Source organism: Penicillium hispanicum (assembly GCF_028827665.1).
Source record: "Penicillium hispanicum strain IBT 35686 chromosome Unknown utg000002l_segment0_segment0, whole genome shotgun sequence".
Taxonomy (NCBI): Eukaryota; Fungi; Ascomycota; class Eurotiomycetes; order Eurotiales; family Aspergillaceae; genus Penicillium; species Penicillium hispanicum.
The window spans coordinates 1,264,639-1,279,802 of record NW_026623194.1 but is presented as its reverse complement, the minus strand read 5'-3'; the positions used below and the strand labels follow the sequence as shown (position 1 = coordinate 1,279,802).

The 15,164-nt window shown below is 52.1% G+C and overlaps 7 protein-coding genes across 7 annotated transcripts; 3 read left to right on the top strand and 4 right to left on the bottom strand.

Annotated features, from left to right (window-relative positions):
* Nucleotides 1-81: 81 nt before the first annotated feature.
* N7459_002186 (uncharacterized protein) lies at nt 82-2,555 on the top strand (the record flags this gene model as incomplete). Its single annotated transcript, XM_056941371.1, has 2 exons — nt 82-1,964; nt 2,024-2,555. The coding sequence occupies 2 exons, from the start codon at nt 82-84 to the stop codon at nt 2,553-2,555; spliced, it is 2,415 nt and encodes an 804-aa protein (XP_056803226.1).
* A 642-nt stretch (nt 2,556-3,197) lies between these two features.
* N7459_002185 (Tim17/Tim22/Tim23/Pmp24 family protein) lies at nt 3,198-4,290 on the bottom strand (the record flags this gene model as incomplete). Its single annotated transcript, XM_056941370.1, has 6 exons — nt 3,198-3,255; nt 3,377-3,600; nt 3,700-3,913; nt 3,981-4,007; nt 4,088-4,203; nt 4,276-4,290. 6 exons carry the CDS (start codon nt 4,288-4,290, stop codon nt 3,198-3,200), a joined length of 654 nt encoding a protein of 217 aa, XP_056803225.1.
* A 459-nt stretch (nt 4,291-4,749) lies between these two features.
* N7459_002184 (rRNA-binding ribosome biosynthesis protein RPF2) lies at nt 4,750-5,793 on the bottom strand (the record flags this gene model as incomplete). The annotated part of the gene is made up of 2 exons (XM_056941369.1): nt 4,750-5,725; nt 5,780-5,793. 2 exons carry the CDS (start codon nt 5,791-5,793, stop codon nt 4,750-4,752), a joined length of 990 nt encoding a protein of 329 aa, XP_056803224.1.
* Nucleotides 5,794-6,036: 243 nt separating this feature from the next.
* N7459_002183 (valine--tRNA ligase) lies at nt 6,037-9,456 on the bottom strand (the record flags this gene model as incomplete). Its single annotated transcript, XM_056941368.1, has 4 exons — nt 6,037-7,043; nt 7,099-9,108; nt 9,212-9,367; nt 9,426-9,456. 4 exons carry the CDS (start codon nt 9,454-9,456, stop codon nt 6,037-6,039), a joined length of 3,204 nt encoding a protein of 1,067 aa, XP_056803223.1.
* A 1,108-nt stretch (nt 9,457-10,564) lies between these two features.
* N7459_002182 (casein kinase II subunit alpha/alpha') lies at nt 10,565-11,769 on the bottom strand (the record flags this gene model as incomplete). Its single annotated transcript, XM_056941367.1, has 4 exons — nt 10,565-10,654; nt 10,713-11,132; nt 11,187-11,560; nt 11,655-11,769. 4 exons carry the CDS (start codon nt 11,767-11,769, stop codon nt 10,565-10,567), a joined length of 999 nt encoding a protein of 332 aa, XP_056803222.1.
* A 419-nt stretch (nt 11,770-12,188) lies between these two features.
* Nucleotides 12,189-13,184, top strand: N7459_002181 (ribonuclease P subunit p30 family protein; the record flags this gene model as incomplete). The annotated part of the gene is made up of 2 exons (XM_056941366.1): nt 12,189-12,264; nt 12,340-13,184. 2 exons carry the CDS (start codon nt 12,189-12,191, stop codon nt 13,182-13,184), a joined length of 921 nt encoding a protein of 306 aa, XP_056803221.1.
* Nucleotides 13,185-13,856: 672 nt separating this feature from the next.
* Nucleotides 13,857-14,468, top strand: N7459_002180 (uncharacterized protein; the record flags this gene model as incomplete). The annotated part of the gene is made up of 1 exon (XM_056941365.1): nt 13,857-14,468. One exon carries the CDS (start codon nt 13,857-13,859, stop codon nt 14,466-14,468), a length of 612 nt encoding a protein of 203 aa, XP_056803220.1.
* Between the last annotated feature and the right edge of the window lie 696 nt (nt 14,469-15,164).

The window sequence follows — 15,164 nt, the reverse complement described above, 5'->3', positions numbered from 1 at the left end:
GAGCCCTACTTATACGTAAGTAACACGTGACTAACGTTTGGACGTCACCTGATCCTACAAACGCACTGATCACGTGGCTGGATGCACAGTTTGCACTTCACGCCTCCAAACCAGACAAACACATCCTCCATCAGTCGCGTTGCCTGCTTATCGCTCCGCAGCTCGCGAGCTTCGCTCGAGCTCCTCCGATTCCCTCAAACCCCAACACGCTTCTCACCCCCTTGCTGGGGTGTGGGTGTTGTGAGGACTCCGGATCCTTCCCACCAGTCGATTTGTGCACCCTTCTGCCAACTATCGCCAGAAATCTACGAGATCGCGATCGCGCGATCGCCCGAGGCAGTTCCAGACCGAGAAATTCGCTATTTTCACACATTCGAGCCTCTGAGGCGTGACCTCTCGAACGAAGAGAACATAGGCCCGTGGATTGAGGCGCACTCATTCCAGATCTACGAAATTCATCCCTCCGGACCAATCCCACGGATCGAGCTTCGCGCCGAAGAGACCATGTCTTCCTCATTACCCAATAGCCATCACCCGCCTAGTTCCTCCGCGGAGCCCGTTTCGCAATCAGTTCCTAATACCTCGACCGACGCGAACAACAGTTATACGCCGAACGACAGCCAGCTCGCAGGCCTGGTCGAAGCTGCAACTGCAGCCGCAGACCAAGATGTCTCTGAGTGGACTGCGGCTGCCGCAGTTGCTGCTGTGAGTGCCGCGCCGGCGCATCTGGATGGCTACAGCACTGATATACACCTCGGTGATGATGGCTTTGGCGATTCAAATTTTGGCGCGAGCATGGGAGGCGGGAGGCACCTGAGAGTACCGAACGATCACTCTCAAGGATCGGGACTTTCTCGCACTGTGTCCAAAAAGCGCAAGAGAAATGATGACAACCTTGATCCTGCACTGACGCGAGCTGGTCTATCTGGCTCGCAACAGCACTCGCAGGCGTCGCAACATAATACGCACGGCTACACTGGCGATGACATGCGGTCCGCCCCCCCGCATTCATGGCCAAAGACACACTCTGCTGGTGTGCATTCTACTTCAATGCCATCTCGCCAGCGTTCAACCAATAAAAAATCTAGCCGGCCTTCGGTGGAAGAGATGGAGAGGTCGCTTGAGTTATCCAAAGACAATTGGCTCGTCTTTAAAGAGGAATCTAGGAACTACATGCTGGACCCAGAGCATCCCGAGAGGCGCAATTGCGTGGGCCATCGAGGAAGTGGCAATGGTGAGAAAGTGAGACGGGATTTGGAGTTGTGTGCGGAAGATCTGCTCGGGCCCAAAGGCTATGGTGACAGATTTTTCTCGGAACATACTATCAACGAGGGTATGCCACCAAGAAATAATATCTGGCCCCGCGATCGGCAAAAGATAGTGGATGCGGTCGTCCACGTGTTGAGAAGAGCACTTACCAACGCTCGGCAATGCCAATATGCAATCGAAACTCGCAAAGGCGGCGGTGCGGAAGCGCGGCGTCGCCGCAAGACGAGCGACAGCTTCCAGGACTTCAATAGCTCGAGGTTATTGCCCGAGCAGCAAGTCCAAATGCAGCAGACTCACCGTGCCGATGGATTGGGGCAAGCAATGCCACCTCCACCTCCTCCATTACCGCAGCCTCAGCCTTCAATGGATACAACCCAACTCATGGACCTTGGGCTGACAGATCTGTTCCTGGACGGTTACACTATGGACTGGAATGACATCTCTAGATCCTACGACATGTACAATCGCGATTTCGAGCTGGATAATCTGTGGTCGCTCTCCGGTCTGCAGCAACCTGACTGGCGTGGCCTGGTCGCAGCAGTGGATAGCCACTACTATGTCATTCATAATGGAGACTGCCACTGCCCGCCCGGCTGTGAGGCCGCAAATGTCGATCGCATCATTCATTCAAGTTCAACACTAGACCTACCCTGGCGCATTGGCGGAGGCCGCAATCTCCCCGCGCGCGATGAATTGTGAGTTTCCTTGAAAATATCGGTCGTTCCAGATGACCAGTGACTGACGTCTTGAACAGTGCCAGCAGTATCACCCGCGACGTCTCGCGAGTTATCCGCGAGAATATCGCCTCCCGAAACGGTGATCCAATGCCGCATCCACAGATGTCGAGTTCAGATGGTCACTTTCACTCTCACCACCCATTACTCACTCCCCAAGACCCGAATAATCAAGGCATAAATAGTCCCTCCAATGGAGACTCCCAAGGCCAGCTCTATCTTCACATAAATGTCCTTCAGGAAGGCAAGCGAATTGTTCCTAGACTCGACCTTCCCGCTGGCGAGTGCCCGAATGTCGATCTGATTAAACAGTATATTCTGCGCCGGTACCCCGGCCAGATACCTGGAGTTCCACCGCTACAAAGCCCGGATCTAGTCGATCTTAGTGCTGCAGCGTCGTGGCGAATCAAAGTGTGGCTTCCGAATGGCCTCATGGCGGTCCAAGGGGAGAAAGATTGGGGCGTCGCCCTTCTTTCTGCCCACACAGTGGACTGGATGGATGGGGATCTGAAGGTCCTGGTCGAAGTTGAAGGGACGAAGTCTGGGCAGTAGATGCATGCGTCTGTCTGCACACGACACTCCCTGCTCTGCTCATACGTACCTGGCTCCGATACGGAACCGTGTCACGGACATTTCTAGAACCCGAGCCACTGGTTTAGGTTAATGTGTACGAGAACTCATGTTACGGTTACTAGTTTTGTGTTTCTGCTGTTTTCCTCATACCCCGTTGTTGTCTTAACAGTGTTCGACTTTGTTGGCGCATGGAAAAGAACTATCATATTCAGGTGCATGTAACCAGCAACGGACCATGCTTCCAAGGGCTGACTGCCCCTTGTATTACTAAACATTTACAAGCACAGAACCTGGAATTTCTATTATATTCACCAGATACGGTCCACAGTTATTTGCAATTCGAAGGAAATTGAAGAGAACCTCTCGTGACGTGCGCGTAGTCTGTGTAGTTAAATTCTTATGCGAAATATAAACTTCAGAAGCTGCGAAAAGGTCCATGTCTCATAATATAGGACAGTAATAACCATGAGCAAGGCCTCGCCGAAACAACAAAACGAAAACTCCATTCTATACGCCGTGTAACATCCAAAGCCAGTTGGATCAGGAAAGGGTAAGGTAAGGCGCGCATGGGCAGGTCGTGATCCTCGGTCGTTAAGCTGGTAAAGCTATCCAGCCGGGGTCTCATTTATTGTGTATGAACAGAGTCCGGAATGAGTCCCAGTGGTCCGAGTCCGCGTAGCTACAGTGATGATGTTCGTTAGCAGCTTATCCCGTAATGAAGAGAGAGGAAAGAAGATCCCTCCCACGGCGCAAGTATTGTATTAGGAGAGCGAAGACATGGCTGTGGAGAAATGACATACATATAGACCATGCTACTCCGCAAACTGGATGCAAGGGTTTCCGGGTACCAGCGGAAAATGTACATGACGAAGGCCCAGGTCATGCTGGCGAAGACGGGCCAGGCGTGGTCCGTAATTTGGGCGCGGGATTCGGGGGTGATTAGGGAGGAGAGAGGGTGTACGTTAGGTTGGATGGCGATTTTGGCGAGGGCGAGCATTACGCGTGCAAAAACGTAGATGACAATCTGGCGAGGTGTTAGAGTAATTGTGAATACGGAATTTGATGTGACTGAAATTCCACAGGGAAACGAATGGAGCCCTCAGTCAAACTGATCTGACCGTACCTGTTGGCTGACGCTCCCCGGTCGACGGCCGAAGACCGCATACCCGCCCATCAGACCCGCAAAGAAGCTGTCGTACCGCCCCTCCTTACTGGTGCCTGCTGTGTTGAGGTTTCGGAGAACGATCATGGATAACTTGTATATCACAGCAAAGGTGGAGAGATTGCGAGCATGTTGGCGCGTTGCCTTGAAGACGAGCTTGACCTTTTCCCGAAATCTAGTCTTGCACGCATTAGTCCGCCGGGAAATGCAGTCACCGCAAGAAATAGGACAGTCAAACATACGTTCCAGATCGAAAGAGGAATATCATGCTAGAAATAGCCAGGTCTAGTTAGTATCGGGGCTGTCCTCATACGGCCCTGATCCACAAGAGCTCCGAGAGTCGACATACACCAGTGCATGCGGAAACCGCACCTTCGACCCGTAGACGATGCCATTGCGTGCACCTTTGATGAGGGACAGGAGCGGCGCGAGATCGGGGTTGAGGACTAGTTTGTCCAGGCGAGACTGGAAAGGGGAGCGGTGTTAGTGTGCTCCTGTTGCGCGTCTGCATGTGCTTCGCGGCGGGACTGTTCTTACCAAGAGCGCATCCATAACGTCGCAGGACCTCGGCTAGAGGTCGGGCTCGGATGGAGGGGGCTACTTGGATATTGCACCACGGCGACGAGTCGGTAGACCGATGAAATTCATGGGAAAAGAGTGGAATAAGAATAGCGAGGGGGGACGGCAGTCTAGTCGGGTCCGCTATTGAGAAAGGGCCTCGGCATGTGAGACGATGCCGAAGGCCGACGTCATGGTCACGTGAATATATATCTACGAGGTTACAATCGCAAGTCGCGGAGTCATTTGACAGGGCTATACATTGATGATATGGCGATGACAAGAAAGTATAATCGGGGATTTGTGTCGCGGCAGATAGTCGCTTCGACATAGCACTTTTCTTTTCATGCAGGTACATGACATCCTGCGAGACATATATGCGTCAAAAGCACAAACCCAACCGGCCCGTAAACGCCTTGAGAAGTTGAAACACAGCATGCAGAGATACCAGGCCTAATCAGTACGAGCCCGCTTGTGACCATCATCCTCGGAAACATCGTCCACATCCATCATCTCATCATCCTCATCCGACTCCATCCCCGCCCGACGCTTCAATCCCTTCATCTTGCGGGTCTGCAAACCACCCAGATCCTGCTTAGCCAAGTGCACACGACCAACCTTGTCACCAATAGAGTCCATGCTGATATTCTTCTTCATCCTGATATCCTCATTAGGCCGCTTGCCCTGCTTCATAGCCGCCTTCATGGCGTCGGACGCGGCGGGACGCATCCGGCCAACCTTGAAGTCAAACTTGGGACCAATTTCCTCCAGCTCCACACGTGGCAGCTTGTGACCACTGCGCTTGGTAATAATCTTGTACCAGCGCAGATGCACGACTGGTGACAGGCCGTCGCGAGGCTCCTCCGCGCCAACCATCAGAACGTACTGCAGACCCTCGACGTCGATGCGGTCTGTCTCCTCTCCCTTAAACATGTCCAGAAAAAAGCTCTTCAGCATAACGTGCGACGATGAGGTCGGGTCTTCCCAAGGGCTACCGGCGAAAAGCATCATGGGCCGCAGGCCCAGGCCGACGTGCATGACCAGTTCGTTGATGGGCGGGATAGCATTTCCATCGGTGCCAGGCAAAAGAAGCAGCTCGCACATATCCAGCAGCTGTGAGTCGAATATTCTCGCCAGAGTAATACAGTTAGGGCGCTTCTTGTTGCTGCTTCCGAAGACCACCAGTCCGCACTCGTTCTTGTTGGCTAGGAACTCCATGCTCTCGGTGTTCTCGAAAGGGTGAATATTCGCATTTTTCTTGTGGAAAAGGACAGAGTTCGGCTTTGTCAGGGAGTGAAATGTCTTGAGCACGGTGTCGAGGGCTTGAGGGCATTTTGTTCCATGGAGCAGGAGTGTCCGCTTCGGGGGCTCAATGAGTTGCGGCTCTCGTGCCTTGAGAATACGCGCAGTGCGCGGGTTTTTTGGCTTGCTAGAAGGTTTTGTTAGATAGGCGAGGAAATTGGAATATCAAGCAGAAACGTACACTTCGCGCAACATGATGGCGGCAAGTGGTTTTCCCTGAGAAGACTCGGAGTAAAAATCGCAGAAAAGTTTTGGGGTGATGGCTTGGCACGCTTATCGATAAGCGTGGATCCAACCAAACCAAGCGTTAGTTTTGAAAAGATAAACCCTACATGCATCTCAGTGCTGGTAAGAAAATTGTAAGTCAAAAAGAGATGGATTTCATTCATATGGTTCTTTTTATCTATATTCACTTGATTGAGTGCCAAACCGTACATTTTACTCCAAGCGCAGCTTCTCGAACTCCTTGATCTGCTCTTCCAAGCGAGCAGCCTCGCTCTCAGCATCACGCAGACGCTTCTCCTCTTGCTGACGCACCTCAGGCTTAACCTTGTCCTTCCAGGTAGGCGCACTCATGATGCCCTGGGACTTGCGCACGGTCTCGCGGGCTTTTTCAAGACTGGCCTTGGCCTTCTCCTCCTGCTCCAGAGCAACTTCCTTGGACACACGCAAGTAAACGGCAGCCTCGGCACCGACAGCAGCGACAACGCAGCCAGACGGCGGATTCTTGTTTTCAGGACCGAGGAGTGACAGCTCACCAAGGGTCTTACCACCCAGTGACTTGATACTGGTCATCTGCTCGGAGATAGTTTGTTGGCTGGTCGCATCGTAGGTTTGGATGATGATGTCGCCCTGGGTCTTGACGTCGTACTGGGCCAGGATGGACCGGATGGCCTTGGAGGTGTTCAGGATGAGCTCGTAAGCAGTGGCAGCTGCTGAGTCGTCGAACTCGGACTTATACTCGGGGAACTTGGCCTTCATGATAGAGATAGTGCTGTCGCCGGGGCGGCGCGGCAGGCGCTGCCACAAATGTTCGCTGACGAACGGCATGATAGGGTGGACCAGAGTGAGAGCTCCCTCCAACGCGGTGTAGAGAGTTTGTTTGGCGGACACCTGAGTCTCGGGAGTGGCTTCAGCGGCTAGCAGGTACTTGGAGTTTTCAATGAACACATCACACAGCTGGCTGTACCAATACTGGTAGATGACGTTGGCAACGTTGGAGAATTCACGCTGCTCAAGTGCTTCATTCACCTCTTTAGCAGCAGAGTTGAATTTGTGCAGAATCCAGCGCTCCGACAGAGATTCATGACCGGTCTTAGTGACCGTGGCCTGAGGCTTGAAGTCGTCACCCAGCTTGCCAAGGACGAACTTGGTGGCTTGGTAAATCTTGTTACAGAAGCGACGGTATCCGTAAATGACCTGAATATCGAAAGCAACATCACCTCCTATAAATGATTATTAGTGATTTCATTACATCAAGAGAGCCAAAAAGTCACATACCACCGGTGGTGTAGGAAACAAGGGCAAAACGGAGAGCGTCGGCACCGCATTCCGGAATACCCTTGGGGAAGGCCTTCTTCTGGTACTTGGTGGCCGCGGCAACCTCCTTATCGGCAAGGTTACCAACCAGAAGCTTGTCATGCAGAGACTGGAGCTGAATACCCTCCATAACGTCAATGGGGTCAATGACATTACCCAAGGACTTGGACATCTTGCGGCCCTCGGAGTCACGGATCAGAGAGTGGCAGTACACCTCCTTGAAGGGGATCTTGCCAGTCAACTTGATGCCTAGCATGACCATACGAGCAACCCAGAAGAAGAGAATATCCCAACCAGTCTCCAGAACGGACGTGGGGTACAGGTTCTCAAAGTCGTGAGTCTGTCGAGGCCATCCCAGCGTAGAGAAGGGCCACAGGCCAGAGGAGAACCAGGTGTCGAGCACATCGGGGTCGCGCACCAGAGAGAACTTTTTGCCCGGGAATTTAGCCTCAGCCTTCTTCTGAGCATCTTCCTCGGTACGGCCAGTCACCCAGAGGTTGCCATCGCTATCATCACCATCTTCACCTTCGATCTTAACGAAGTAAGCAGGGGCCTGGTGACCCCACCAGAGCTGACGGGACAAACACCAGTCATTCAGGTTGTGCATCCAGCGGTAATAGCTCTTCTCCGCACTCTCGGGGCGGATGATAATCTCACCATCCTCTACAGCCTTGATAGCAGGCCCAGCGAGGCTCTCCATCTTCATCCACCACTGTGGCTTAAGAATGGGCTCAATCACGTCGTTTGACTTGGCACAACGAGGCACCTTCATTGGGTTGTTCTCCCACTTCACATACAAGCCCTTCTCCTTAAGGGCATTGATAACCTGGTATCGAGCATCGAAGCGCTTCATGCCAGCGAAAGGTCCACCGTGCTTGTTAAAGGTACCGTCATCGTTCATCACAGAAAGAAATTCCAGATTGTGCTGCTTTCCGCGGTTGAAATCGTTAAAATCGTGTGCCGGGGTGATCTTCACGGCACCAGTACCGAACTCAGGATCAACACCCTCATCGGCGACAATCGGCATTAGACGGTCCACGAAGGGGTGGCGAGCATGCTTGCCGATCAAGTGCTGATAGCGCTTATCACTAGGATGGACAGCAATACCAGTATCACCGACCATAGTCTCAGGACGAGTGGTAGCAATCTCAATGCGCTCCGTAGTACCATCAACCTCGTAGCAGAAATGTGTCAGAACACCGAACTCGATCTTCTTGTCGTAGCCGGGCACGTCGAGGAGAGTGCGACCCTCAATCTCCTTGTTCTCCACCTCGAGGTTAGACAGTGAAGTGTTCAAAGCTACACACCAGTTGACCAGACGGTTGGCACGGTAGATGATGCCTTCCTCGTGGAGGCGAACGAAGGTCTCAGTCACGGCAGCCGAAAGATTAGGATCCATAGTAAATGCCTCACGAGACCAGTCGAATGAACCACCGACTCTTCGCAGGGCATTTTTGATGTTGGAGTGGTATTCATCCTTCCAGTCCCAAATCAACTTCGTCAAGGCCTCACGGCCCACGTCGTGACGGGTCTTCTTCTCCTTCTTCCAGAGCATCTTCTCGACAACGCTCTGGGTAGAGATACCGGCGTGGTCCATTCCAGGAAGCCACAGCGTTGTCTTGCCCTTCATTCTCTGCCAGCGAATCATGGTATCTTGCAGAGCGTTTGTCAGAGCGTGACCCATGTGGAGGGATCCTGTCACGTTCGGCGGAGGGATGGGGATAACGAAGGAGCCCTCGGGCTTGACCTTCCCGTCGGGACCCCATTCGGGCTTGAAGAGATCACGCTCCTCCCACCAGTCGAGCCGGCCAGCTTCGATGACCTTGGGGTCGTATGCATCGGTGGTTTTCTCCTTCTCGACCTTGGCTGACTTCTTATCGGCCTTGGGGGCTGCAGGTTGTTTGGTCGCGGCCTTGGCTTGCTTCTCCGCGAATTTCTTCGCCTTCTCGGCCTTCTTGCGTTCACGCTCCACTATAACACCAGGCAAATGTCAGCGAGTGCCCAAAGACAGTCACCATCAACGCTCTCATTGAACGACTTGCGATCAATTGAGGATTTCACCGGTTCCACTTACACTCTTTCTCAGTCTTCACCTTGGGAGCCGCCGTAGCATCCGATCCGCCCTGGTGCTGACCCTGGGGGTCCTGGGCGGCGGCATCAGCGATCTGATTGCGAGTTTGCTCGTCGGCCTGAGGCGGCTTGTCGGTCAAAGGGGCAGTTGACTCCCCGACTGCTTGCGCGCGTGAGCTTCAAGGGACTCTGGTGATGAGTCATGGGATCACACTCACTGGGGTTGTGGGAGGCAGAGTTTTGAGCCATCCTGGAAAATGATCGATATTGCGGAGGAAATCTCCAGGGCGCCGATCGCGCCACGAATCGCCTGATGAGTATCTTGAGGGAGGGAAATGCGACAAGGAGGGGTGGTTGTGCGAAATGCGGGCAAATTAAATTTCCCACGTCGAAGCAACGAATGAGAGGGCGGGGCTCAACTGAGGATCGGTGGAGACCGCGGGCGCGCTGGACTATGGGTTCGAAGGGCGCATCGAATACACACTTTGGCAATATTAGTTTCCTTCAATGTGCTATTTGCCGCTGCCACTCGCTCACTGAGATGTTGTCTGTCTAGCTCTTCCTGGAGGTGTCAAGATTGGCCTCACGTGATGCCGCCGGTGCCAACGGGCGATCTGATCACCGCGATAAGACTGTATTTGCTCTAGCCCGGTCAAGGTATATGTAGACCTCTTGTAGCAACTACAGCTCCATAGATCGTCGACACTACGATACTAGCCATCCGATGACCAATTTTGGAAAGTTGCGATGCATTGTCTCTTCAAACCCCCTCGTGAATATGGTCGCCTCATGAATACCTCTCCGTTACCATCACTCCATGGAAATGTGCATCAGGGGACAATACTGCAAATCAACAGGACAAGAATAGACAAGCAAAAGACAGCCAGAACACCAGACCGACGAGGGAGAAAGAAGAGAAATAGGCGAAGACAGAAAAACAGCGCTATACAATCAGGCAGTATGGGAGAGAAAGAATAATTCCCGCGCTCTAAGACGTCAACTAATTTATTGCACTCACTAGCACGCCTGTAGGACCGAGGCAATGCAGGGCTGACGCCCAGGAAGATTAGATGTCATGTCTTGTCATCAACGTCGTCTCCGTTCAGGAGTCGGTCACTCATTGCAGCCACTCTTCGTCTAGCTCTGGAGGCCTAGACAAGTAATTGCGAGGTGGCCGCGTCAATAATTCTCCATCCGTCATCCTGCACCGATCGTTTCCGCAGGATGAAAGCTCAGACAAAAAGAGGTGGTCCGCGATGCAGGGCGCCGTTCCGATGGCACAGCGGAGGAGAGTAAAAAGGGAACAGGAGATTTGCAGAGGAGAGAGGAAAGCCACCGTCATTGACACCCGCGCAGCTCAAGACTGGGATGCATTGTTGCGGGCAGCATCGGCGCGAACAGGTTCAAAGTATGGATGCGCCATTGCCTCTTGAGCAGTCAAGCGCTCCTGATATCAATAGTCAGCATAGTGTCAACATCCGAAAAGGTGGTAGGTGGTAGCATACAGCATGGTCATAGCGGAGGAGCTTGTCAAGGAAATCAATGGCTTCGTCACTAACAAACCGCTGGTTCTCAGCAGTGACAAATGAATGCCACGGCTTGCGAGGGAAACGCGAGAGGATCTCGTCGTACTGCGGGTCCAATTCCACGTCATATTTATCCAGGTACTCAAAAAGCTCCTCGGTTCCGAGGACCTTGGCAATCTTGACGAGCTGGTCTGAATTGCTGTTACCGTGGAAGAAAGGCTCCTTGCGGAAGATCATGGAAGCGAACATCGCACCGAGAGACCACATGTCCAGGGAGTAGTCGTACTCTTGGAAGTCAACAAGCAGCTCAGGGCCCTTGAAATACCGAGAGGCAACTCGGACGTTGTACTCGGTTCCCTTGTGATAGAATTCGGCCAGACCCCAGTCAATCAACCGCAACTGTGGCACGATTAGCACACCGAAACAGGAAATTCAGAAAAATGTCGGACCAACCTTGCGCTTCTCATGATCGATCATGACGTTGTGGGGCTTCACATCTCGGTGCATAATACCCTTGCTATGACAGAAGTCCAATGCCTTGAGCAGCTCGAACACATAGAATCGAACGTCATAGTCCGAAAAGCGGGGGTACAGCGTCCGGAAGTCGGTGTTATTGACAGCTTCAAAGACCAGACTTGGGGTCTTGCTCTGGTTGTCACGAACAACGTCCAGTAGTGCCACCACGTTGGGGCCCCCTGCAAGATTTTGGAGGATCTTGATCTCTCGCTTAATTTTCTTCTTCTTGACGGGCTTGAGCACCTTGATGACACATTTCTGGTAGTTGACGACGTTGATGCCCTCGAAGACTTCGGAGTACTTTCCTCGGCCTAGAACAGATGGTGTTAGCAAACGATCAACCTGGCACTATTCTCACAGTGGACAGGTATCCCCTAGTGATCGACCCGATCAGATGTTATGTACCTATCTTGCGAACAATTTCGTAGTTCTCCAACACACCCCAGGAGATGTTGACACTGTCATAATCCCAGTAGGATCGAGGCATATGCTCGTTGACATCGGCGTACACGCGCGCCATGTTGATCGCAGATGGTTTCCGAGCCCACCCACAATGCAAACGAGATGCGGCGGGGTCACGCGGGGTGCGACCGGGAGTACGTCGAGGTTGGCTCGGGGAAGGGTGAAGCAGAAAAGGGACGGCACCAGGAACAGGCCCAGCAACTGACTTGCCCTAATACACCCGTACTATCGATCGTCCTGGAGCAATGGGTTGGAGGGGGATAATATGATGAGAGCGAGATCTGTTCCGCCCTGTCACGGGATTGCGGTGGAGAGCAGGCTCAATACGGCTAGATCGTATACCGGACTATCGGATGTTCCGAGGGCCTTCCAGATGATTTTCCGGTTGCCTATTTCGGACAGGTATTTCGAGACTCGAACTTTCCCCTCCCAAAAGCTTTGGAGAGCGGTCCGGCGGTCCTTTAATACCGGTCCACGATGTTCTACGATCTGAACATCCCCTACAGTCCCGATGACCCGGAGGTGCCCTACACTCTGAACTTCCTGGCCGAATGTAAGTCTTCCCGCGCACACGATCCAAGCGTGATTGATCTTCGGGGCCACATGAGATACTGAGCTGACTACGAAGTGGGTTACACCACCATTGCCTTGTCACAAACTGTTAGCGGCAAGCTTCCTCCAAATCTCGCACCGCCTCCTCTTCCACCAAATCCACCGAATTCCCTCCACCTGTTGACCCGAATCAACCTGACGTTGTCCGATCCAGCGCAGAACCAGCGCCTCAACAACTTGTCCCAAGCCTATGATTTGGTAGCACTTCGCCCCACGAACGAGAAGGCTTTGCTCAATGCCTGTACCAATCTGGAATGCGACGTGATCTCGCTCGACCTGTCGGTGCGACTGCCCTTCCATTTTAAATTCAAAATGCTGTCCGCCGCCGTGTCACGTGGGGTTCGTCTGGAGATCTGCTACGGGCCAGGAATCACAGGAAGCGGGCTGGATGCCCGCCGAAATCTCATCGGAAATGCGATGGGCTTGATCCGGGCTACTCGCGGGCGCGGCATTATCGTGTCAAGTGATGCACGGAGAGCCTTGAGTGTCCGGGCTCCATGGGATGTGATCAATCAGACCTGTGTCTGGGGATTGTCACAGGAGCGTGGCAAAGAGGCCATATGTGAAGAGGCAAGAAAAGTCACGGCGCTAGCCAAGCTGAAGCGGACCAGCTGGCGGGGAATTGTCGATATTGTGCACGGTGGCGAGAAAGCGAAACCTGAAGACTCGGCCCCGAAACAAAAAGACACGACCAAGTCTAAAACCTTGACACAACCAGATAATGGCCCTGATAACTTGAAGAGGAAAGCATCTGCCAGCTCTGAGGCAGTCGAAGAGGTTGAAAAGCCTCTGTCTAAAAGAGAGATAAAGCGACGAGCAAAAAAGGCACGCCTTGAGTCACGAGCGGGAGATGCAAGCTGAGCTACATTGTGATACCCTTAATTGACAGGTATTCATTGATCCAAAGAGTTGAGGCCTTTTCTTCTCAGCCCTGAAGAATAAGGATTCTTCTCGTGCAACAACTCCGCCGGCACTATTGGATCACGCCTGGTAGAATGTGATGAGATCGATGTTCTACATCCAACCATTAGCGGAAATGGAGCCATTCCGCGTTGTCACTGCCGGGTATTGTCCCCGAGAGGAGATATGACGGGCTCTAGTGATAGCTAGCTTGCGCCTGGCGCTTCAGTCGACCTTTTGGCCCCCTACGGATTCAGACACTGCGTTCTGTTGAGGCTCTCATTACGGGGATCTACTATGACCTTTTTTTAATCCTGTCATTTCCAATTAGAGATACCCCTCAATACAATCATCTCCAAGCAGTCACTCAGGCTGACTGGGACGAACGATACAACCCTTCGATAAGATCTATATCTATATTTCCTTCCATGCCCTTCCATCGAGTGATCTCCTATTGGCTCCAAAAGGGTCTCTCCTCTTCTCCACTTCACATTTCCATCGATGACTTTTGCCTCTGAATCTCTGGCCAACACACAAGCCTTCTTCCGTAACAACTTGATTGCATCCATCTTCTACTTTCGATCTTCCCCCTACAGCAAAACCAGTTACAAGGGATTTTAACACCTTTCGGTCATGTCTACTTCGTCTGGTCGAATCATTGATGCCGCCGGGGATGTCACCATTTCCATGCCTGTGCCCCCAGACGCAAACTTACCAGCGACTCAAAAACAGCTGGGGGTAAAACGATCGAAGACGCAAGAGGACTTGAAAGTTCGCTTCAAGGTTTCCGCAGGATCTCTCAGTTCTGCTTCCTCTTATTTCAAAGGCAGACTAGGCAGTTCTTGGCCAGAAGGCAAAGAACTACTTGAAAAGGGCACAGTTGAGTTGGAGATTCCTGAATTCGACGTCGATGCTGTCTTCATCATCCTTAGCATCATCCATGGACGCACAAGGGAAGTCCCTGCGGCGATAAATTTGGAGGAATTTTATAGGCTTGCGGTCGTCACAGATTACTTTCAGTGCCCCGAGGCCATCGCCTTTTTTGCCAAAATCTGGGCCAGACCACACTGGAATTTCCCAAACACTCTGACATCGGAACTGAAAAAGTGGATTTCAATTTCCCATATCTTTGGCTTGCAAGAAACGCTCCAGAAAGCCATTGACATTGCCGCGTACCATGGAGAGGGTCCATTTGACACAGAGAATATGCCCATCCCACATTTTATTCAAAGTGAGTCAGCATGAAAAGTCGTTCAGTACCAATCATCTCCCTATTACTAACTAGTGTCTAGATGAGATTGACAATGAGAGGACATCGACTCTGGACAAGCTTGCTATGTCGATTGGAAGGCAGATTTTGAAAAACATGAAAGACCCGCCTCTCGGAAAATATACATGCAACACATTCCGCCTGCCTCTTCAGCACAACAGGCAAACGACGAAACAGGGTGAAGAAGCAAGTCATGTCACTTATAATCCCATATCGCTCTGCAACACCCTTCTTCGATGGTCAGTACGTGTGAATCATACTTGCAGCGAATACAGCTGCTTGAAGATGAAGGAACTCGTGGGCCCGAGGCGGAGTGGAGCAGATCAGGAAGGTGACCAAGAGAGAAATCTAGTGAGCTCAAGCAGGGCAGAGCAGATCAAGAGCATGATAGGCGATGGCCCCTCCGTAAGCCCGAATCAATCTTCAGCAATAGCCTTGTTGTAAAGAAGTCTAACGGATATCCTAGATGGGGAGCACCAATGAGATATTGATGCCTTGCCTGATCTTGAGGAAAGGTGGTCTATATTCGGCGCCGCGAGTTTCTTCTTTTTTTTCCACTCGAAATGAGAAAATAGCATATTCCATGCGCATGAAATCTACCTTGCGTCACTGAAATAACCATCTATCAATTACTAGTTAGCTGGATGGATAGTACCTAGGTAGCGAGGTTC